We start from the raw sequence: 24,815 nt of genomic DNA, 5'->3' as shown, positions 1-24,815 counted from the left end.
CTCACATTTCCATCCTTGGCCTGCTGCAGTGATCTAGTCAAGCTCAGTGTAAACTGGAGGAACAGCACCTCCTCTTCTGATAAGGCTCATTGCAGCCTTCTGGACTGAATATGGAGTTCAACAACTTCAGATCTGAACTTTCTCCTCCATTTTAATTTTTTGTTCCCCAAACCCATTCCCCAGAGTGCTATCTGTAACTTGTTTTGCATCAGGGTACTGACCGCTGTTCTGCTATTAACACATTCTGCTACCATTCCTTTATACAGTAAGAGCTTTAACAACACCAGGTTAAAGTCCAACAGGTTTATTTGGTAGCAAATACCATTAGCTTTTGGAGCGCTGCTCCTTCGTCAGATGGAATGGAAATCTGCTCTCAAACAGGGCACAGAGACACAAAATCAAGTTACAGAATACTGATTAGAATGCGAATCCCTACAACCAACCAGATCTTAAAGATACAGAGTGGAGGGAGCATTAAGCACAGGTTAAAGAGATGTGTATTGTCTCCAGACAGGACAGCCAGCAAGTCCAGGAGGCAAGCTGTGGGGGTTACTGATGTTACTGATAATGTTCTCCAAGGCGGCCTTCACGCCACACGACAGCGCAGAGTCGCTGAGCAGAAACTGATAGCCAAGTTCCGCACACATGAGGACGGCCTAAACCGGGATGTTGGATTTATGTCACATTATCAGTAACCCCCACAGCTTGCCTCCTGGACTTGCTGGCTGTCCTGTCTGGAGACAATACACATCTCTTTAACCTGTGCTTAATGCTCCCTCCACTCACATTGTCTGTATCTTTAAGATCTGGTTGGCTGTAGGGATTTGCATTCTAATCAGTATTTTGTAACTTAATTTTGTGTCTCTGTGCCCTGTTTGAGAGCAGATTTCCACTCCATCTGCCGAAGGAGCAGCGCTCCGAAAGCTAATGGTATTTGCTACCAAATAAACCTGTTGGACTGTAACCTGGTGTTGTTAAAATTGTTACTGTGTTCACCCCAGTCCAACGCCAGCATCTCCACATCATGACCATTCCTTTATGCCATTATTAGCACCTTCTTTAGTCTTTAACACTGCCTTTGGTAATTGAATTGACTTTTGGCCTGAAAGAGTGGTAGAGGCAGGAATATTCATGACCTTTAAGAAGCATTTTCGTGAGCCCACTTGAAATGCCAGAGCAAATAAGGCTACAGACCAAGTGCTGGAAAATGGGGTTAGAATAGATAGGTGCTTGATGACTTGCACAGACACAATGGGCCATAGGGCCTCATTCTGTGCTGTAAAACTCTATGACTTCTGGGTAAAGTTTTAAATATTTTAGATCAAAAAGCAGCTCTCCTGCTGAAGCAGCGGAAAGCTGGTTTTTGTTGGTACTCGAGAATTAATTTTGCCATTGTTCTGTTCAGTGGAGCAAACTGACATTTTCTGATGCTGTTCTACTCAGTGTTGTGTTACATAACCCTGGCGAATAGTCAAAGTCATCACTGTTTCCATTGTTTTTGAGACAAATTGTAGTGTTTTTGCAATGAAATACAGGGAGTGGGAGGTGGTATGGGGGTGGTTACTGGCACAGCTTGCACAACGCCAGTCCCTTCAAGCCTGCCCCGCCATTCAATGCGATCAAGGCTGATCTATGCTGGTCTCAACTCCTTTTCTCTGCCATTTCCCCATAGCCCTCTATTCCTCAATCTACCAAATATTTAATCACCTCTACTTTGAATACTTCTAATGATTCAGCCTCCACCACCCTTTGGGGCAGAGAATTCCAGAGATTCATAATCCTCTGCGAGAAGAAATTTCTACGCACCTCAGTTTTAAATGGTTGGCCCTTTACCTTGCAGCTATCTCCCCTTGTTCAAGACTCTCTTACTGGTGAAAACATTTCATCATCTATCCTGTCAAGCCCCCTCAGAATCTTATATGTTTGAATAAGGTCACCCCTCACTCTTCTAAACTCCAAGGAATACAGACCGAGACTATTTAGTCTCTCTTGATAGGACAGAGTCTCCAGGATGGTATGTTGCCTCCCTGGTGCCAGGGTCCAGGATATCTCTGGATGGACAGAAAGCATTCTGAAGGGAGAGAGTGAACAGCCAGTGGTCATGGTACATATTGGTACGAACGACATAGGCAGGAAGAGGGGGGAGGGGGGGGGAGAAAGAGAGAGAGAGAGAGACCCCAAAGCTGAAGGGGAACGAGAGAGTAGGACCAGTAAGACTCGGAGGAACAGCAGGCAGGGTGGGATTGCCAATCAGAGAGGGTCTGGTGGACTGAAGTGCATTTGTTTCAATGCGAGAGGTGTAACAGGTAAGGCAGATGAACTTAGAGCTTGGATTAGTACTAGGAACTACGATGTAGTTGCCATTACAGAGACTTGGTTAAGGGAAGGACAGGATTGGCAGCTTAACATTCCAGGATATAGATGTTTCAGGGGGGATGTAAAAGGGGTGGGGGAGTTGCACTACTGGTTAAGGAGAATATCACAGCTGTACTGCAGGAGGACACCTCGGAGGGCTCATACAGCGAGGCAATCTGGGTAGAGCTCAGAAATAGGAAAGGTGTAGTCACAATGTTGGGGGTTTACTATAGGCCACCCAACTGCCAGCGGGAGATTGAGGAACAGATATGTAGGCAGATTTTGGCAAGGTGTAAAAGTAACAGGTTTGTTGTGGTGGGAGATTTTAATTTCCCCTATATTGACTGGGACTCACTTAGTGCTAGGATGGGGCAAAGTTTGTAAGGAGCATCCAGGAGGGCTTCCTGAAACAGTATGTAGATAGTCCAACTAGAGAAGGGGCCATACTGGACCTGGTATTGGGGAATGAGTCCAGCCAGGTGGTCGATGTTTCAGTAGGGGAGCAGTTCGGGAACACTGACCACAATTCAGTAAGCTTTAAGGTACTGATGGATAAAGATAAGTGTAGTCCTCAAGTTAAGGTGCTAAATTGGGGGAAGGCTAATTACAACAATATTAGGCAGGAACTGAAGAATGTAGATTGGGGGCAGATGTTTGAGGGCAAATCAACATCTGGCATGTGGGAGGCTTTCAAGTGTAAGTTGAAAGGGATTCAGGACCGGCACATTCCTGTAAGGATGAAGGATAAGTATGGCAAGTTTTGGGAACCTTGGATAAAGAGAGATATTGTGAGCCTCGTCAAAGAGAAAAAGGAAGCATTTGTCAAAGCGAGGAGGCTGGGAACACACGAAGCAAGTGTGGAATACAAGGAAAGTAGAAAGAACCTTAAGCAAGGAGTAAGAAGAGCTAAAAGGGGTCATGAAAAAGCATTGGCCAGCAGGATTAAGGAAAATCCCAAGGCTTTTTACACATATATAAAGAGCAAGAGGGTAGCCAGGGAGAGGGTTGGCCCACTCAGGACAAGGGAGGAAACCTATGTGTGGAGCCAGAGGAAATGGGCGAGGTAGTAAATAAGTACTTTGCGTCAGTATTCACCAAAGAGGTGGATGATGAGTCTGGGAAAGGATGTGTAGATAGTTTGAGCCATGTTGAGATCAAAAAGGAGGAGGTATTGGGGTTCTTGAGAAACATCAAAGTAGACACGTCTCCAGGGCCTGATGGGATATACCCCAGAATACTGAGAGAGACAAGAGAGGAAATTGCTGGGGCCTTGAGAGAAATCTTTGTATCCTCACTGGCTACAGGGGAGGTCCCAGAGGATTGGAGAATAGCCAATGTTGTTCCTTTGTTTAAGAAGGGTAGCAAGAATAATCCAGGTAATTACAGGCCAGTGAGCCTTACATCAGTGGTAGGGAAATTATTGGAGAGGATACTTCGAGACAGGATTTATTCCCACTTGGAAATAAGTGGACGTATTAGTGAGAGGCAACATGGTTTTGTGAAGGGGAGGTCGTGTCTCACGAACTTGATCGAGTTTTTCGAGGAAATGACGAAGTTGATTGATGAGGGTAGGGCAGCGGATGTTGTCTACATGGACTTCAGTAAGGCCTTTGACAAGGTCCCTCATGGCAGACTGGTGTAGAAGGTGAAGTCTCATGGGATCAGAGGTGAGCTGGCAAGGTGGATACAAAACTGGCTCAGTCAAAGGGCCTGACGAAGACTGAGGGTGCGTTTCTGAATGGAGGGCTGTGACAAGTGGTGTTCCTCAGGGATCAGTGCTGGGACCGTTGCTGTTTGTAATATGTATAAATGAATTGGAGGAAAATGTAACTGGATTGATTAGTAAGTTTGCGGATGACACAAAGGTTGGTGGATTTGCAGATAGCGATGAGGACCATCAGAGGATACAGCAGGATATAGATCAGTTGGAAACTTGGGCGGAGAGATGGCAGATGGAGTTTAATCCGGACAAGTGTGAGGTAATGCATTTTGGAAGGTCTAATACAGATAGGAAATATACAGTAAATGGCAGAACCCTTAGGAGTATTGATAGGCAAAGGGAGCTGGGTGTACAGGTACACAGGTCACTGAACGTGGCAAAGCAGGTGGAGAAGGTAGTCAAGAAGGCATACGGCATGCTTGCCTTCATCGGCCGGGGTATTGAGTTTAAAAATTGGCAAGTCACGCTGCCGCTTTATAGAACCTTAGTTAGGCCGCACTTGGAATATAGTGTTCAATTCTGGTCGCCACACTACCAGAAGGATGTGGAGGCTTTGGAGAGGGTACAGAAAAGATTTACCAGGATGTTGCCTGGTATGGAGGGCATTAGCTATGAGGAGAGGTTGGAGAAACTTGGTTTGTTCTCACTGGAGCGACGGAGGCTGAGGGGAGACCTGATCGAAGTCTACAAGATTATGAGAGGCATGGACAGAGTGGATAGTCAGAAGCTTTTTCCCAGGGTGGAAGAGTCAATTACTAGGGGGCATAGGTTCAAGGTGCGAGGGGAAAGTTTTAAAAGAGATGTACGAGGCAGATTTTTTACACAGAGAGTAGTGGGTGCCTGGAACTCGTTGCCGGGGGAGGTAGTGGAAGCGGATACGGTAGTGACTTTTAAGGGGCGTCTTGACAAGTACATGAATGAGATGGGAATAGAGGGATATGGTCCCTAGAAGGGTAGGGGGTTTTAGTTAAGTCGGGCAGCATGGTCGGTGCAGGCTTGGAAGGCCGAAGGGCCTGTTCCTGTGCTGTAATTTTATTTGTTTTTTGACAACTCTCTGATCCCAGGAATTAGCCTGTTGAATGCCTTTGGACTGCCTCCAATATTACTATACCCAAGGGGACCAAAACTGTATGCAGTATTCGAAAAGTGAGGCCTCACCAACACCCTGTACGGTTGCAAGAAAAGCTCCTATTTTTAAATTCCAACCCGTTTGCTGCCTTAACTACTGAAGGGAAATTCCACTCTAATCGTGATGGTTACTGAAATAGTGATTTCTTCACTATAAACTGTTATGAGCCAGATTATAGATCCTGGAACTTTTACTGAAACATTTTAGATAAATGCAGTGATTGACAATGTATTAAAGAAAAAGTCAACTGTTCTTAAATCCAATACCAATATCATGTACATTAAAAACATCATTGCAACATAACTTCACATTTTAATAGGGTTAATAACCTTGAATATTGTAGCTGCTCTGTGCAAAACGTTGCCACTCAATCAATGAAGCAAATTGTGCACCAGTGTTAACTATTGCGTGTTGATAGAAATTTAAGAGGCTGCAGGATTGCTTTAAAAGCTGGTCACATGATTTGATGGCGATGTCATTGGGGTGTTCTGTAGGCTCTTATTTTAGTTTAGTTTTCTGCTCTGTACTGACAACAGTCCCGACAATAAATCTGTGGTTATTTTGAATCTACGGCTGGAATTTTACTGGCACCCCCCCCCCCCCCCCCCCCGCCAATTCTAGGGGCAGGCGAGGCTTGGAGAACGGTTTTCGCCATTGGCCTTGGGCAGGATCGTACGAATCTTGGGCAGACGTGCCGGTAAAATTATGCCCTTCGTGTGCAAAGCATATCTTTTTTTCTGTTTAAAACCCACAGCTCCTAACACAATTAATCCATTACAAAAAGAAAATTGGCGACGAGTCAGGATTTTGTTTCATCGAGAAAAAACCTTAAGTAGAATAAAACCAGTGGGTCTTCGCACTTCAAATATTAGAAGGTGGAAGATCATCAAATGGATTAAAGATCCCGTATCAGTAAAGGAAGACCAAGTAAGGAAAAATAAGTTGTGTGGAGTCTCCTAAGCTGCAGGGTCCACGTATATGCTGCATTATTTAGCGGTAGAGCAGTGGATTCACTACGCATTTGAAAAAGTGTGGCAGCTCTTTGTGTGGTTTTCAAAGAGGTTTTGTTTCCAATCAGAGAAAGGTGAGATACTAGGCGGTATCTGGCGTACCTGAGAAATGATGCTTTGCTGTCTGCCTAGAGCTGTACGAGTGCCTCCAAGAGAAATGGTGGGTCAAATCGGTTCTATGGGTCCTTTCAATGAAGAAAATGAATCATGGAATTGCTTTGTGGAGCGTTTTCAGTACTTTGTACAAGCAAATAAAATAAAAAAGGATTTTCTTGTACCAGTTTTTCTCTGTACAATAGGAAGTAAAACCCACAATTTGCTCCAGAACTTGGTTCATCCTGGAATATCAGGAACCAAAACTTACAATGACTTGAACAAACCCTTGAGGAACATTACTTTCCAAAGCCACTGGTTATCACCGAATGGTTCAGCTTCCACCAAACGAATCAAGTCGAAGGTAAAAGCATTGCTCAGTTTGTGATAACATTAATAAGGCTGGCACAACATTGAGTCATTCGAAGATATTCTTCGTCATTGTCTAGTTTGTAGTCTCCAAAATGAGGCTATCCGAAAAAGATTACTTATTGGACATGCTTTGATTTTAAAGACAGCAGTAGAAATCGTAGTGTTGATGGAACTGGTTGCTGAAGAGGCTTCACAATTTGGTGCAGTAACGAAGATCGACAAGTTGGGAACTGCCCATACGAAGTCAAAACAGTAACAAACATGTCACAGATGTGCCGAAATGGGCCATTCAGCCAGTGAATGCAAGGATAGTCGATGCAAGAATTGTGGCAAAATGGGTCATATTACAAAAGCTTGTTTAGCCAGACTAGCTTCGCTGAGAAGAATCTTTGGAAGACAAATCTAGATACCTTCCAGAAGAAGAACATGTTGCATTCTACAAAAGAAATTTACAATATGAAAGAAAATATTTATGACTGAAGAAGAGAATTTCCAGAAATATGATGAAGAGCTCCAACTAATAGTCTTATCCATACAAGATAAATCACATAGATTCTGGGTGATTCTAAAGTGGGCAACCTATTAGGATGGAGGTTGATACTGGTACTGTTGTGTCTTTAATTGCTGAGACTACATTCCATCAAAAGCTGAAGCATCTTCCTTTAAAACCAGCTGATGTGATTTTAAGGACATATATGGAAGTCATCATGCCATTCATACATTATTTCATGGTCAACATAGAGTTGAGTGGACAAACAGCAGAGTTGCCTCTCCATGTCGTCCGAGTAATTTTCAGCTCTGTTTGGGAAATCATGGTTGGAGTAGATAAAGCACAGCTGGGGTGCTGTCAACAGATTGGTTGATGCCAGAACAGCACTTTCTGGATAAATACAAGAGTGTATTCGAAAAGACACTTCACTCAATGAGGGCAGCTCAAGTGAAACTCAAGATGAAGCCTATAATCAACCAAAAAGTCTCAAAGCAAGAGCATTGCCAGATGCAATTTGTCCCAAGTTTGAAGAAGAATTAGAACAACTTGTTAGCACTGGTGTGTTAGACCCAATTACAATGAGCGACTGCGCTACCCACATCTGTCATGAAACCAGATAGTTCAGTTTGTATTTGTGGTGATTTTAAAACAACCATAAATCCCTTGTGCTGATCAATATCCGCTTTAATTGAAGATTTGTTTGCTGGGTTATCAGGTGGGTAGAAATTCAGAAAGTTTGATCTTTCACAAGAATATTTACAGAAGTTTGTAGCTGCTGAATCTCAACTATTGATGACCATCATTACTTATAAAGGTCTTTTTCATCATAAAAGACTACCTTTTGGAATGATACCCATACCGGCCCTATTCCAAAGATCAATGGTTTTATGTGGTCTCTTTGGTTTACAACGTTACCTGGATGATATTCTAATTACAGGGTCAGGTGAGCAGGAGCATTTGAATAATGTAGAAGCAACATTGGAACGTCTTCATCTTATGGAGTAGGGGTAGTGGTTTCATATGTTATGCTTTCAGGAGAAGAATGACCAATAGCTTTTGCATTGTGTACTCTGACTCATGCTGACTCAGCTAGAAAAAGAAGCATTGAGTATAATTTTGGCGTAAATAGGTTTAATCATTATTTATATGGCCGTCATTTCACATTATTGAATGATCATCGACCCTTCACTACTGTCTTTGGGCCGCAAAAAGGCATAGCTTCTAGATTCAACTCGCCACTTTTTTTTCCTTTTTCTTTTTGTTATAACCCACAATCCCTAACATAGTTAGGACATTGCACATGTTAAGAATTTTCACTCGACACAAATGTATTTTGATCTATCCATGTGGGATGGATTCAAGCCAAAAGCCAATGTAGTACTCCACTACATCACGCACACTTCAAAGTAATTTGTTTTTCTAATTCCAAAATTTTGCCAAATGAGCTTCCAAGTGGGTGTTTTTCACTTAACTGATAGCAGCCATTAATTCTGTGGAAAATGTCGTTAACTTGTGCTATTAGGCATTTGATCTTTTTGTGGTTGTACACAAGATGATTGTTATTTTGTTTTCCTTCCAGGGGCCCAGAATTATGATGTAATCAGGCTTTCAACCTATCGGACAGCGTGCAAGCTGCGATTCGTGCAAAAAAGATGCAATCGTAAGTATTCTCATCAATTACATAGTTTATGAAAGAAAATGTTTGGATTCCTGGGTGTAGTTGAGTCATTAAGGATAAGGGAATTTTGAAGTGAGGGTGGCTGGTTGTACAAGTATGGGTCTAATTTTCTCTGTATTCGTGCCCAGAGATGCATGGGCTGATAATGGCCCGGAATTTGCAGTCAGCAGTGAGAGATCTGAGCTTGCCATTTACTATAGTGACAGCTGCCTGCAAAGTTTTCAGAGACTTGGAACAGGACTTTTCCTGTGGGTTCTTGAACCCCACGATCAGGCTGGAATGTGGATCAGAACCCACATAGTGTGGGGAAACAGCCACTCATGGTTATTTTACTCAGGGTGCCTAATTCATGACCAGAGGGTTGAGTGGGGGGGGGGGCTCATTGTTAAGTTAAGGATGATAGGCAGGCTCGCAAAATGAGCAGCCAACCAGCTCTGCAAATTCTGCAAACTTTTAAATTCAAATATAAAATTGGTTTTGCAACAGGGCCACTACTGGGGGTGTGTGTCACAGACCACTGTGGGACTGCACAATAGAGTGCCTCACAGCGCCAGGGTTCTGGGTTTGATTCTGCCTCAGGTGACTATGTTCAGTTTGCATGTTCTCCCTGTATCTGCGTGGATTTCCTCCGGGTCCACCGGTTTCCTCCCACAGTCCGAAGATGTGCAGATTAGGTGGATTGGTCATCCTAAAAAAAAATGCCCCTTAGTGTCCGACTATGTGTGGATTAGGTTGTTTAGTCATGGTAAATCTACAGGGATAGGGCGGAGGGGAGGGCCTGAGTGGGATACTCTTTTGGAGAGTCGGTGTAGACTCAATGGGCTGACTGATCTCTTTCTGCACTGCAGGGATTCTATTCCAATACTGCCAATCAGAAAAGAACCCATTTATACATACTCTTGTTTTCAGCCAGCCAGCCAGTTTTGTCTCCATGCTAATATGTTAAGCCCTACACCATGAGCTTTTATTTTCCACACTAATGTTTGATGTGGCATATACCAAATGGCTTCTGGAAATCCAAGTACAATACGTCTGCAGGCTCTCCTTTATCCACAGCGCATCTTATGGCTGTACTATGAGTTGTATTTAAAATTCAAAAGCCTCCATGACTGTGTTACTGAGCTTGCTTTGCCTAATGTGCGTAAATAATAGCTAAATAATTTAAACTTGCATTTCCTGTCAGTATAGAAATCTATGGTGAGTGATTCTCAGGACTATTCCAGTGTTCACGAATGAGATTGGCAATGTAAAATGATATAATTGCTGAATAATAAATTATAAACCATTAATTCCACTGCTTGTTACTCACTCTCCACCACTGCAGCAATTATTTTAAAATATATTTCCCACCAGAGAATCCAACTGTTCACCTAGCGCAGGATTTTGTCGAAAAAAGTGAGCCGGTATTCCCCAGTCCTGACAGCAACGGGCACTGTTGCGGCAGTAGGGGAAAATTTGTTGAAGCTCTCCAAATCCTCCCATCCCACTGACTGCTGGTGGGACTGGGAAGTCCCGAGTACAATAAGCAGCAAATGAAGGATGAAATACAGAATCCTAACCTGCAGGGAAAGAATAAACTCCATTAAGCCGTAATCCTAAAACAAAAGCTGTCTCTTCTATGTATGACTCAGATTTTTGCCAGTTGCTATGATTGAAGAGAAGTTCGTGCCACTTTTAATCCTCCAGCTCCTAATTATTTTGTGACAGGAGCGCATTTAACAGGAGCTCCTGTCAAGAGGTGAGAAATGTTTCAACCTTGAAGACCTGATTTTAAATGAGTGGAAAAGAGTTCATTTATGAAATGAAGTGCTTCGGCAAGTACGTTTTGATATAGATATTGTGAGCTTGAGCAAATTGAGATGATTAACATGCAATTCATAGCTATTTGAAATGCAGTTACAGTTTGTTGTGTGTGTCTTCCTGTTGTATGCACTTCGGGTTTACACATATGATTCAAAATCTTTATCACTTTACTGATTTCACAATGATCTTCCATGACTGAGAAATAGGTAAAACAATGTGTGACCCTCGTCTATCTTATTGACGAGCTAATTGTTTCTTTAAAAGATAACCTTGTGCAAGTAATTCAAGTTCCTGATGCTTGGGTTTGGACACGCACCTTGGCTTACCTTTGGATATTCTACTACGTGCATGTTGTGTGTGTCCGTGTGCATGTATTGTATTTCCGCTGTTCAGATCTGAGAAAGCTGAAATGTACCCAGTTTGAAGTTGTGCAATGTGATGGGCAGATTTGATATGATCAACAATCTGCTGTTCATATTTGCTGGAAAAAGATGTAAATCTGTTGCCAATGACATGGATCCAACTTCAGTCCATTGTATTTCCCTGAATGATGAGCATTTCACTTCAACAAATCACAAGTGAATGGCTGGAGAATGCATCAGTCATGAGGTAACGAGCCACCAATCATGAAGGTAACTTTCACGAAACTTGAAGCAACGACTCTATCCAAGATATGAATCACTTAAGAAATAATGCATGGTTGAAAATTCTGTATAGCTGACTGAAGTTTGGAAGGAAGTTTTGAACAAAGTTTCTGATTTTCAACATGATTATTATGAACACAATCTTTTTGTCAGATAAATAACAGTTTCAGATATGTTTAAGGAAAGAAATAAAATTCATAATTTGATAAGAGAAAGCAAATTAATACTTTTCTTGACATTCGGTGGTTGCCATTAAGAAAAAACTCATCCTACAACTGGTTGAGACTGTGCATTTGATATGGTGGGGGAAGCAACTGTATCTGAAAGGAATTGCAACATGCATTGCTATATTTTAGATCATTCACTTATTTTTTCAGTAACCAGAACTGAAACATGCTGCTGAAGATTTTTGTCGTGCATCTCAGAAATTTCAGCAACAGGTGAAGATAGTGGCAGCGTGAAAAGCTGTGTCATAGCAGCACGAGTGATATTTTCCACTAATAGGGTGCGGCCATCAAGCCAAAAAGATGTTCTGCCTATCACAGGAGTAATGTGGTATATGAATTTCAGTGCCAGTGTGATGTCAGTTACATCGGCCATATGTCCCAACAACAGGTGGATCGTATTAAACAGCACATCACTTCAGTTGTTCGCATCAGGCAGAGTACTGACCATACTCAACTAGCTTGTGCTTGCAAAACACACAACATAATGTCTAACATGAGATGTGATTCTGCAGTTGGGCAGCATTTGCTGAATAATCCTCATTTAAGCGAGGAATTATACTGACAACCCATTGAAGATGATCAGTCTGGCTCAGATGTGGCTCACCTACCTGTGCTAGAAGCTACATTTATGCAGGGATCTGTCCTCTGCCGGCAAAGTGAATGCGCTGAGACATTGGACTTTTTTTAGAATGAACAACGGCATGGGGGGAGAGGCAACAGTACCCTTGTGCAGTCTCCATGGCAACGCCTCAACCAAACAAAGTTGACTTGCCAACCTATCAGCACTCTTTTCATATGCGATATAAATTGTAGCTTCCTTTGAAATTTGGCTTCTTGCATCTTTCCTTTGTTGTGAGGATGTGTTTTGTAAGCATACAATTTCTAAATTTCTTTGTCTGGCTGGACTTTTAGCCATGATAAGGACGGCCTCAAACAGGATCTTGGGTTCATGTCACACTATCTGTAACCGCCATGACTTGCCTGGGCTTGCAAAATCGCACTAACTGTCCTGGCTGGAGACAATACACATCTCTTTAACCTGTGCTTCGCCCTCTGTCCACTCACATTGTCTGTACCTTTGAGACTTGATTACCTGTAAAGATTCGCATTCCAACCATTATTTTGTAAATTGAGTTTGTGTCTTTATATGCCCTGTTTGTGAACAGAACTCCCACTTACCTGATGAAGGGACAGCGTTCCGAAAGCTAGTGGCTTTTGCTCCCAAATAAACCTGTTGGACTTTAACCTGGTGTTGTGAGACTTCTTACTGGATTTTTAAAGACAATAGAAAACAGCCCAGAATGTAGCAATCCATACAATCTCACATCCCACCAAGTGTGATGAAAAAGACAGACACTCAACCTTCCAGGCAGCATGAAAGACCTCATAGAATCCCGACAGTGCAGAAGGAGGCCATTCGGCCCATCGACCACAATCCCACCCAGGCCCTATTCCTGCAAACCCACATATTTACCCTACTAACCCCATGACACTAGGGTCAATTTAACATGGTCAAGTGAAACCTAACCTGGACTGTGGGAGGAAACCGGAGCACTCGGAGGAAACCCACGCAGACACGGGGAAAATGTACAAACTCCACACAGATAGTGACCCAAGCCTGGAATTGAACCCAGGTCCCTGGTGCTGTGATGCAGCAGTGCTAACCACTGTGCCACCATGCCACCTCATCACACTGAAGGCTTCATACTATCCTAGGCCTTTTCAAATGTTCCTGAGATAAGACACCAAAATGCAATTACCTGTTCTGAATCAATAACTGCAGCAGACATGAACTAATAGAGTTTCTTGGGAATATACATCCAGCAAGGTACTTTGAAGGACTGCTTACCAAGCAGGAGAGAGAACACAAAAGACAATGCCTTAGTGACCTCATGTTCTTGAAGCTTTGTGCCCTCTTGACCTCTATCCGAATATTGTATTTGATTTTGTAAAGTAACCATCCAGGGAAGAGAACTCTACTGCAAAAGTAGACCCTTTGGAGTAAAATGTGGAAATCTGCTCCATACAACTGCTCCCAGAAATACAACTGAACAAAACAGTTTCAATACGGAATTAAAATCGCATCAAGACCAGCCAATCAATGGCTAAATATATACTCATCCAGTTTTACTTTTCATGTATTGTAAAAATCCTATAAGCCTATCCACTTATTCTGCCACCTTTACTGGTGTGTATGTGTGGGCCCAGAAGAATGTGTGTGATATATGAATAGTGGTTACGATCTATCTAGTTTGTTTTTAGTTTGGGAGATAGTTTCAATAAACTTGTCCTTTTTAAGAAGTTTTTAAGAAAATCTGTTTGACTAATTTTTACAATATGAAAGCATAAATAATGAGAATCCGACAGAACCAGCAAAGCATACCCTCTCTAAATTCTGCCTGGAGTGGGAGAATGGGGAGTCTTTTCACCCCTCCTTACATGTTTATCACACCTGATGAGTGCAAGTCAAAAAGCTTTGACAGTATGTTTCTTCTTTCAGCATACTCAAATTTTGTACTACCAAGTGACTATTAATATCAGAAAAATTAGGAAATGTCTAGATGAATGGAGAAACCTCCAGATTTGGCTTTGGGGTATATGCAATTTTGGCAAGAGCATAGTTATTGACTATTCCTAGTTAGAATGGTTGTTACAACAATAGCTATTGTCATTTATAAGACACTTCATGGCTAGTTTTAAGTGTCAGATGTAATTTAGCTTGGAGATTGTCACAAACATGCTTAAATTTGAAGCCTAAGTAAGCCCCTTATTTGTATAATTCTACCGAAGCATATTATTTGTATAATTTTGCAATGTGACAATAAAATATCAGTAATCCCTCCTGTCAGCTTTCCTGTGGGCAGATTGGTCATGTTTGTTTAATTAAAACCGTGATTCTGGTTAAGCTTGTGGCCCTGAGAACTAACATGAGTTTTGAGCAAATCCAATATTGATCTTATAGAATGCTGCAGGATATAAACACTTGAGATATAGATACCAACTGTGCAATTGTCAAATCAAAATAAGAGCTTCAGAATAAACAAATTGCTGCAGAAAATACTGAGGCTTATTTTATCTTTCAGTAATAACTGGCTGAATACATCTTAACTCTTTGACAAGGTTATTGTTGTATTTGTATAACTGACTAAACCAGAGACCTGAACTGACAATCTGGAGCCATGAATTCAAATCCCACTGGGACAGTTCGTCAGTTTGAATTTAGTTAATCGCATCAACCTGGAATATAGGGAAGTGAATATCAGTGACGGTGACCATAAAGCAAACACTTTTAGCAAAGCAAAGTCTTATATTTGACTCCAATCTGGTGTTATCTGGTTGCCCTTTGAAATTGCCTCGCAAACTGCTACAAAACGGAATCAAAGTGTCACCCAGCATTGATCTAGGCGTAGGATTCGGACACTACCAAGGTGGAGGTGGCTTTGCAAAACCCTCCTCGCCACCATTTTGGAACTTATGTCAGCATTGGAAGGGCTAGTTAAATAATAGTCTGACATAGTCCTGCTCACAGAATCATACCTTTCAGGTAACATCCGGACTTCTCTAACACCATCCCAGGCTATGTCCTTTCCCACCAACAGGACCACCCCACCGCAAGCCCCTCAGTGCTGCTTTCAAGTTGAGCTGAACATCTTCATGAGCTGAGGGAGGGTGATAGGAGGTAATCAGCCAGAGATTTCCTTGCCTATGTTTGATCAGATTCCATCAGAATTTCTGGGGTCAATATTTAAGAGGTCCCAAGGTTACTCCCTCCTGATTGATTTTGTTTCCTTCCTCCTAATCCTCTGATACTGAATCAAACACACTGAAGAAATGAGTGGAATCATCATGCACTACATTTCATTCTACCAACGCCTCTACTTTCTCAGAAGACGAAGGAAATTTGGCGTGTCAGCTACGACTCTCTCCAACTTCTACAGATGCACCATAGAAAGCATTCTTTCTGGTTGTATCACAGCTTGGTATGGCTCCTACTCTGCCCAAGATCACAAGGAACTAGAAAAGGTCATGAATGTAGTCCAATCCATCACGCAAACCAGTCTCCCATCCATTGACCTCTGTCTAAACTTCCCGCTGCCTCAGCAACGCAGCCAGCATAATTAAGGACCCTACGCACCCCGGACATTCTCTCTTCCACCTTCTTCCTTCGGGAAAAAGATACAAAAGTCTGAGGTCACGTACCAACCGACTCCAAGAACAGCTTCTTTCCTGCTGCTGTCAGACTTTTGAATAGGCTTACCTTGCATTATGTTGATCTTTCTCGACACCCTAGCTATGACTGTAACACTACATTCTGCACTCTCTTGTTTCCTTCTCTATGAACGGTATGTTTTGTCTGTATAGCGCGCAAGAAACAATACTTTTCACTATGTTAAGACATGTGACAATAATAAATCAAATCAAAATTCAGTATGTCCACAGATTAGGTTGGTCTGAAGATTCTGTTCTGATATCAATGCATGTCAAAGACCAATGGCAGTGCATATCGTCTAAGATGGATTTGTATTCTTAAGAATTCTGAGGCAATGTGGGTTTATATTTTTGTTTTGACAATTCCTCATCCTTCTCACTTACAGTCCATCTTGTTGATATATGGAACCTGATCGAAGCTTTTCGGGACAATGGCCTCAACACGTTGGACCATAGCACAGAAATTAATGTATCTCGATTAGAGACCATCATTTCATCTATCTATTACCAACTAAATAAACGCCTTCCAACCACCCATCAAATCAGCGTGGAACAGTCCATCAGCCTGCTTCTCAACTTTGTCATAGCAGCATATGACAGGTCAGTACTCACGCAGTCATGCACAGAAGGGTCACTGTCAGGTAGCCAGGAGAGGAGCTGTCTGTTACATGTATTTTGTTTTTGATGTAGTCATTCCTATTGTTCATCTGAAAATTCTGCAGTATTCTTTTCCAAATTATCGAGATGATGTTAGTTATGTGGAGTGTCCTGGAGCAGTTCCATCGTAAACAGTGCTGGGCCTGAGAAATAGTTTCCAGCTTTGGTTTGCACTCTCTTGGCAAGACTGTGCGATTTCCCAGCTTGTAGTGCACCATCCAGGGCTTTCTCTGGAAAGACACTCAAGCTGGCTGCAAATCGCATCCCACAAGACTTGTACTGGAACCACCCTGGGACCTACTTATGGAGAGGTTCTCCATAACTGGCATCACTGGAATGACTGAGCAAGGAGAGAGAGAACCTATTTGTGAATCATACAATGTCAAACACAGAAATTGCCTTTTCAGCCTTTGGTGTCTTCCCAGTTGTCCAACTTTTCCCATTACCCTGCAAATTTTCCTCAACTATCTATCAAGTGCCTTCTGAGAGCTTTTATTGAATCTGCTTGCAGGATCCAGTCAGTCAGCACATTTCAGATCATCAATGTGCAAAGAAATGTTTGGCATTGGGTTCTTTTGTCAGTCACAGAGGCTGCATCCTCTGGCAGCTCACCATTCTGCTGCTGAGACAGTTTCTCCTTATTTACATGAACAAGCTCTTCATAATTTACAAACCCAAATCACATTTCCCTTTCCCCTTCTCTATTCCAAGAAGAACAATCCCAGTTTCTTTAGTTCTGTACAGAACTGAAGTTTTTTTTATCCCTGATACATTCTGGTAAACCCCGCTTCCTGAAGTGTATGGTTCATGGAATTGATCGCAATATTCCAGCTAAAGTTTAAACATAATTTCTTAGCTTTCTATTCTGTTCTTTTATGGATAAAGTCCAGGACCCTATCAGCCTTTCGTCAACCTCCCCATGCTGTCCTGGCAACTTCAGAAACCTGTGCATGCCCACCGCTAGTTGTCGTTATTGAAGTGCTCCCTTTAAAATTGTACCATTCAGTTCATGTTGCTTCTCATTCTTGGAACCATAGAATCCCTACAGTGCAGAAGGAGGCTATATGACCCATCAAGTCTGCACCAGCCCTCCGAAAAATCATCTTACCCGGGACCACCACCTGCCCTATCCCTGTAACCCTGCGTGTTCACTTTAATGTGCCCTCTTGCGGTTTTAACAGAGGTGGGTGTGGGGTGGGGAGGGTGTGTCACTCATTTCTCCTTTGGTCCATAACTTAAATAATTTTATTAACTTCTGTGTCACAAATTCCATCACCTCTTTAAATATAAGTGCTGGGATCCATGTTCCCAGAACTCTGAGGATCTAGCAGGATTGGGTGACTATTCTTCACATATTCAATGAATCTTCATCCTGTGGTGTGCACTGCATTCCTCTACTGTGATGGGCTGGGCATCATGGAAAAAATAATTCCTAGTATCTGCAATATTTTGCTTTTATTAGGGTTAATAATGATTTGTGCACTTGAAGGAATGGAAAATGTGTTTTAAAATGTATTTTGCAATGTTCTATTAATTTTCTTTTAATTAAGAAGTGGAGCTCATAACTAAAATTACATCGCATTCGGAAAAGCACCAACAGAACTCGAGGAACACAAGGAGACCTGTCATGATGTTGGCTTGCACGTCCAGTTAATGTTGCTCCCGTTCCTGAGGTATAACTCTGCTAACCAGTACAGTTTTCTTTTGCAGTGAGGGTCATGGAAAGTTGACTGTATTCTCTGTCAAAGCTATGCTGGCAACAATGTGTGGAGGGAAGATCCTGGACAAGCTACGGTGTAAGTAGAAACAACATTTGGATATATGTTCATTTAGAATTGCACCACTCGTCCCTCTTCTCTTTTTGTCAGTCTAACTGGCTGAAATTTGGTTTGATTTGGACCGGGTGCCCTTCTTGCCCAAGCGACCCAGACAGTGAGGGCCAGCATGTTTTTATTTGCTGGGGAGCCAGAAGAGCCCAGTCCAATCCTGCTCTCAGCCAGTGTCAGTACTTAAAACAGGAATCATTGAATAGTAACGGACGACACAAAATTGGCAGGACTTGCAGATAGTGAGGAGCATTGTCAGAAGCTACAGAAGGATATAGATAGGCTGGAAATTTGGGCAAAGAAATGGCAGATAGAGTTCAATCCTGATAAATGCGAAGTGATGCATTTTGGTAGAAATAATGTAGGGAGGAGCGATACGATAAATGGCAGAACCATAAAGGGTGTAGATACGCAGAGGGACCTGGGTGTGCAAGTCCACAGATCCTTGAAGGTGACGTCACAGGTGGAGAAGGTGGTGAAGAAGGCATATGGTATGCTTGCCTTTTATAGGACGGGGCATAGAGTATAAAAGTTGGGGTCTGATGTTGCAGATGTATAGAACGTTGGTTCGGCTGCATTTGGAATACTGCGTCCAGCTCTGGTCGCCACACTACCAGAAGGACGTGGAGGCTTTGGAGAGAGTACAGAGGAGGTTTACCAGGATGTTGCCTGGTATGGAGGGGCTTAGTTATGAGGAGAGATTGGGTAAACTGGGGTTGTTCTCCCTGGAAAGACGGAGGATGAGGGGAGACTTAATAGAGGTGTATAAAATTATGAAAGGCATAGATAGGGTGAACGGTGGGAAGCTTTTCCCCAGGTCGGTGGTGATGTTCACGAGGGGTGATAGGTTCAAGGTGAAGGGGGGGAGGTTTAACACAGATATCAGAAGGACATATTTTACACAGAGGGTGGTGGGGGCCTGGAATGTGCTGCCAGGCAAGGTGGTGGAGGCGGACACACTGGGAACATTTAAGACTTACCTAGACAGCCATATGAACGGAGTGGGAATGGAGGGATACAAAAGAATGGTCTAGTTTGGACCAGGGAGCGGCACGGGCTTGGAGGGCCGAAGGGCCTGTTCCTGTGCTGTATTCTTCTTTGTTTCTTTGTTCTTAAAGTTTATTTATTAGTGTCACAGTTAGGCTTACATTGACACTGCAATGAAGTTACTGTGAAAATTCCTCACACTCCGGTGCCTGTTCGGGTACACTGAGGGAGAATTCAGCATGGCCAATGCACCTAACCAACACTTGTTTTGGACTGAGAGAGGAAATCCGAGCACCCAGAGGAAACCCACGCAGACACGGGGAGAACATGCAGACTCCGCACAGGCAGTGATTCAAGCCGTGAATCGAACCTGGGCCCCTAATGCTGTGAGGCAGCAGTGCTAACCACTGTGCTGCCCATTCAGTACTTGGGTGTGAATGCCAGATTTTTTTTTCTTGCCTAATTGAAGGGCATTGAGATGCTTGGTACAGAGTTGTTCTTGGTCTCTGGCTCAACTAATTGCTGCTGTGGGAGCCCAGCAAGTGTACTTTTCATGGAGAGACACATGTGTTTTGACTAACTCTAAACTCAAGTGTTTCAGCACATTACATATTAAAATGCATGTTACTCATTATCAGTACACTGCAGGACATGAGTTGTACATGTGGGGTTATATTTTCTGCTTGGCCCTTGGAAAAGAATTGGCTGCTTTTAAAACACGTTGCATTAGTCAGGAAACTATTGTAGTTCATTTTGGCCTCAGCCAGATTTCTGTCGGAGGTTTAGCTGGTTTTGTTTGGCTTCAATTATCTACTACACAATCTGTACCTATTGTTTTCATCAAAAATAAAATTGCCATGCTGCGGGAAAATAAACTGAAATAACTTGTTTATATTTAGATATTAAATCCCTAACCTGCATTAAGGTCTTAAGGGACTATTTTCGAGATTACTATTTTTCATGCAAGGCAGCTTTGTATGTATAGTGGAAAATAAAACCCTTGGATTTATTTTAAGATTCCTCGTCACTGAAGGCCTGACAACATGTCCGATTGGGAGCAGCAGAGTATGGGGAAGTGTCAATTTCAGTTGGTTTGTTTTGTGATTGGTTTAATTTGCTCCATTGTCAGAGCATTGTGCAGATGGCTTCAACGTGATATGAGTTTGGAGAATCTCAACAGTGTGTGAAGCACAAAACTCTCCCTCAATTGGTGCAGTTGGCAGTGCCGCTCGAGGGCCATGAGCTAGCGGGCATGGGAAGTGAGAAGTAAATATCTCTCTGGTTCTGGAGGCATGCCATTCTGAGGTGTGTGCTGAAACACCTGTTGGGGCAGAATGGATGAAAATTTACTTTGCACCTTGTTATAATGTAACCAATCTTAACATTGGAATCTGTTCTGATATAACCAATGGCAATCTGCTGGGAGGGTCAGCTGCCCGGTTGACGATGTAAGCAATGGCAAAATGATGTGGTCAGCTGACGCGGTATGAATAGAAAGCAGATGGGAATTGTAGGGAGCTGCTGTGGCCCCAAGTGTTGGTGTAATTAAGTTTCTTTATTCAGCCTTTTTCTTCGTGAAGTTAGTTCTCTTATTGCTTGCAACTGAAGTATCCGTACTGCTGGATGAACACACCTCACTACACCATACTTGACTTTGGAGTACATGACACTAACATTCAGCACCTGAAATGAGAAGAGTTGCATTTCCACGTGTTAACATCCCTCGCGTTGATTGCCAAATAAAAGAGAGCTTGGGTCTCTGGAATTTGGATCCTTCACATTATTTGCCTGTGTGGAGCATAAACAACGACATGGGACATTTGAGACAAGTGGCTTGTTTCTGTGCTATATATTCGAGCCAATGGTAGAAGTCCTGCTTGTAACCTCCTCACTTCAGGGGGACGATTCTCCCAACTGGGTCGAGAGACATCAGTGAAGGTCGTTTCGCGGACTTCCCGCTGAGCGCCTGGGCTGAGTGCATCTTTGCATCTGATTTCAATATTATAATTTCTATTTGCATATCATTAGTAGGCCAGGGACTGAAGTCTCCGGGCTGTCTATGGTCTGCATTCCCTCCACTCCCCCCCCCCGCCCCCCCTCTCCGCTGAGAGTGGCTCACTCCAGGGGTGACCCAACTCCGATGGAGTGAAGAGAGGCCATGGAGCGCCCCCCCCCCCTGCACCCCAAAGAAGGTCAGGGGCGCCCCTTGGCAGTGCCAGCCTGCCCCCCTGACACTGCTGAAGGGGCAAGCTGACAATATCCAATGGGCTCCTTGGCATTGGGCAGCGCCAAAGGGGCAGGGCCAGAGTGGTGGGGCCTATTTGGATGGCTGAATGGTGGGGGTGAGGGGGGTCCTGCTGCTACTCTGCATTGAGATTGATGGCAGAGGGAGGGAGGATGGAGATTGGGGCTGGCATTCGGATGGGGTGGGGTTGGGTGTGGGTGTCGGGGCTGCCGGGAGGTTCGGGAGATTGGGTCGGGCGTGGGGGGGATCAGAATGCCAGATCGCAGGGCTGACCAGCAATGGGGAGGCTGGCATTGCGGGGCCACTGCACATGTGCCGATCTCCATTCTGGCATCGCTGCATGCACAGTGGCCCATTCAGTGCTATGCTGTCACCCTCTTTGGTGGGAATAGGCTCCACGCCCTGATTTTCAGAGGGAATCCCTCTTGGGCACTCCGCAGCGTGGGAGATTCAACCTGAAAATCCCGCTAAAATGTTACAAGTCAGGTCGGATACTTCAAGGTGTTCTATGAAGCTCGCCTGACCTGTAATGTTTTACGTTGAATTTGGTTAGGATGAGCATGAGAGGTTTCACTTCAGATGTGATTCAACTGACCCACGAGGAGCTTTTATCAAAAACAAAGTTTAATTAAGAATATTGTTAACATGTATAGTAAGACAATTAGCAAGAACTTATAACAATTACAAACGAGAAACACAACAACCACAATAATGTATAACTCGTAAGGAAGTATCTCTAATGTGTTCCAACCAAAGCCAACATCCAATACATAAAACCCTTCAAATAAGCACAATACAGCATAGTTTAATGTCCACTTGTTACAGGAGTCCTGCCTCCTGGGTTGAATGCTGAAAATCTCTTGTGAAGAAACTCAGAAGAGGTTGTAGTCGAATATGTTTCCCAAAACACAGCTTCTTAAAGAGAAGAACAGGGAAAGAGAGAGAGTCTGCTTCCAAACACACTGCCCAAACCGAAACTGAAAGCTCAAAGGACAAAATCCCCTATCACCTGACTACCACAAGCAAAACCGAAAGCTCGATCACCTGACTGCCACAGCTTAGCTCCACCTCCAATGACATCACTGAAGCAGTAAGCTGTGTGATCTGAAAAAAAACTTTCTTAAAAGTACACTCACATGACAAAAGAAACCAACGGGAGTTATTCCCATTTTCACTCGAATTGGGGACTTAGAATTTTTTGGGAGAATCCCGGCCCAGGGGTATAAAATACCTTTTATATCTTTCCTAACTTGGGGAGTAGCCCAAAGTCACTGAACTTGTCATTGTTTCCCCGAGTCAAAACTACATGATCTTTATTTTGCACCTTTCTCTGATGGTACGGCTATCTTTGTCTTGCAATACTGGTGGAAGAGAAAATTAAGGGTTTGGAACAAGAGTTAGTTCTGCCATTGAATCCTCCCAAATTATGAAATTTTAGCCGAGCTTTTCTCAGAATGCATTGGCTGTGAGAAACTTCACCTGTTGCCAGCACATTATTGGCAAATCAACAATTTGAAATTCTCAGTTATACATTAGTGACAGACGAACAAGGATCTCTGCAGCCAATGCTCTTAGAAACTGACTCCTTTTATGTTAAACACAGTAAGAAGTTTAACAACACCAGGTTAAAGTCCAACAGGTTTATTTGGCAAAAGCCACACAAGCTTTCGAGGCTCTGAGCCCCTTCTTCTTTTATGTTGTCATGGAAGCATTTTCGCAACAGAAGTTTTTATGTTCTTTGGCTGATCTGATTTAATTCTTGAACCAAAAGTAGCCAAGTGATTCACGGAGTGAATGTGAGCCCTGAGGCAAAGCCTCAAAGTCTGCATCAGTGCTTCCCGTTTGAAGTTCAGTTCCCTTCTTTACCCATGCCCAGGCCCTTTCGTCTCTCTTTATCCATCTCAGTTCACATGTCCTTTGCATCTGTTTGCACTGCACCCAAAGCTTTTGCTCCATTTCCTGAAGATTAAGCTACACTTCAGCTTGTAGCTGTGTTATTTTTTAATGCTCATGCATTTTGAACCAATTTGTCCACAGATCATTTGTAATATTTTGGAAGCTACCACAGTCTTGCTTCATTGCTTCTCCCAAGCTATTTGGATTTTACACATGAGATGTTGACAAAGTGTTGAGAGAAATCTGTGACTTATTATCTAGACTGCAGTTAGTTACCAAACCAATGAAGCTGGAAAGCGATAGCAGTAAATAATGCTGCAGCACAGAAAGAGACCATGTGGCCTGCGTGTCAGCGCTGGCTGTCTGCACGAGTAACTTGGTGAATCCCACTCCCTGTCATTTCCCTGTAACCCTGCAAATGTTCCCCTTTAGGTGCTGATTTGATAACCTTTGCGAGCCCTGATTGAATCTGCCTCCAATACACGCTCAGACAGTACATTCCAGACCTAACCTCCCGATGCCCAAAAAGACTCATTTGTTGGTTCTTCTGCCATTCACCGGATGTTAGTATCCTCTGGTTTTTGACCATTCTATCCATGACAACAGTTTCTCCTTGTCTAAACCCTCATGGTTTTGAGCACTTTGTAGGCTGCGCCTCTACGTATAAGTCCCACATGCCTTTTTAACCACTGTCTCAGTGCATCCTACCACCTTCAGTAATTTGTGCACATATACCTTTGGGCCTCTCTGTTTCTGCATCCCCTTCCAAACTGCACCGTTTAGTTTACATTGCCTCCTGTCGATCAGCGAACCAAAATGTACTGCTTCACACTTCTCTGTATTAAATTTTATCTGCCACCAATCCGCTCATTCCACCAGCCTGCCTATGCCCTTGCGAAGTCTATCAGTATCCTTCTGACAGTTCACAATATGTCATCCGTGCATTTTGAAGTTGTGTCCTGTACACCCAAGAAAAGCAGTAGTTTTAATCCGATTCCCTGGGGAAGCCCACTGGATACTTTCCTCCAGTCTGAAAAGCAGTCGTTCACTGCTGCTTGTAGTTGAATGGAACAGATAATTCCAGAAATTCGGAGGCAAATTTGTCAATCATAAAATCTTCAACCATTGTTATAGTTGTTGGGTTTTTGTGTAAATTGTATTCCTTTTTTTGTTCTATGATTCTCTCCCTCCGACTTATCCACCAGATGTTTCACATGACAGAATCTTGGTGAACCCCACTAACATCAGTCTCATTCGAACATCAGTTAACCACAGAGCCCAAAAAAGATTAAGTTAAATTTATTTGTATTCTTATTTTATTCATGTGCTATATGTGTCGGATGAAGATTTGAAAATTGTCAATTATTTAGCAATTCTGGTAAGGTTTCAGCATTCTTTCTCCCCATTCCAGCACCGATTGACTATCCATAATGGATGATGAAGTGTGCTAAGCATGTGTGTTTTACCAGCTTTA

General features: G+C 43.0%; 1 protein-coding gene across 1 annotated transcript in view; it reads left to right on the top strand.

Annotated features, from left to right (window-relative positions):
* The window catches only part of LOC144487596 (dystrobrevin beta-like), a gene marked incomplete at its 3' end in the record, with an annotated part of 128,834 nt that overhangs the window by 97,539 nt on the left and 6,480 nt on the right, over nt 1–24,815 (top strand). Inside the window, exons 3-5 of the mRNA XM_078205681.1 lie at nt 8,749–8,829; nt 16,117–16,330; nt 18,098–18,183. Coding sequence (XP_078061807.1) covers nt 8,749–8,829; nt 16,117–16,330; nt 18,098–18,183 — 381 coding nt within the window. The remainder of the gene's footprint in view (nt 1–8,748; nt 8,830–16,116; nt 16,331–18,097; nt 18,184–24,815) is intronic.

The sequence above is a fragment of the Mustelus asterias genome, unplaced genomic scaffold (assembly GCF_964213995.1).
Source record: "Mustelus asterias unplaced genomic scaffold, sMusAst1.hap1.1 HAP1_SCAFFOLD_911, whole genome shotgun sequence".
NCBI lineage: Eukaryota > Metazoa > Chordata > Chondrichthyes > Carcharhiniformes > Triakidae > Mustelus > Mustelus asterias.
The sequence above is the reverse complement of the archived record's forward strand: the minus strand, read 5'-3'. Positions and strand labels throughout refer to the sequence as shown.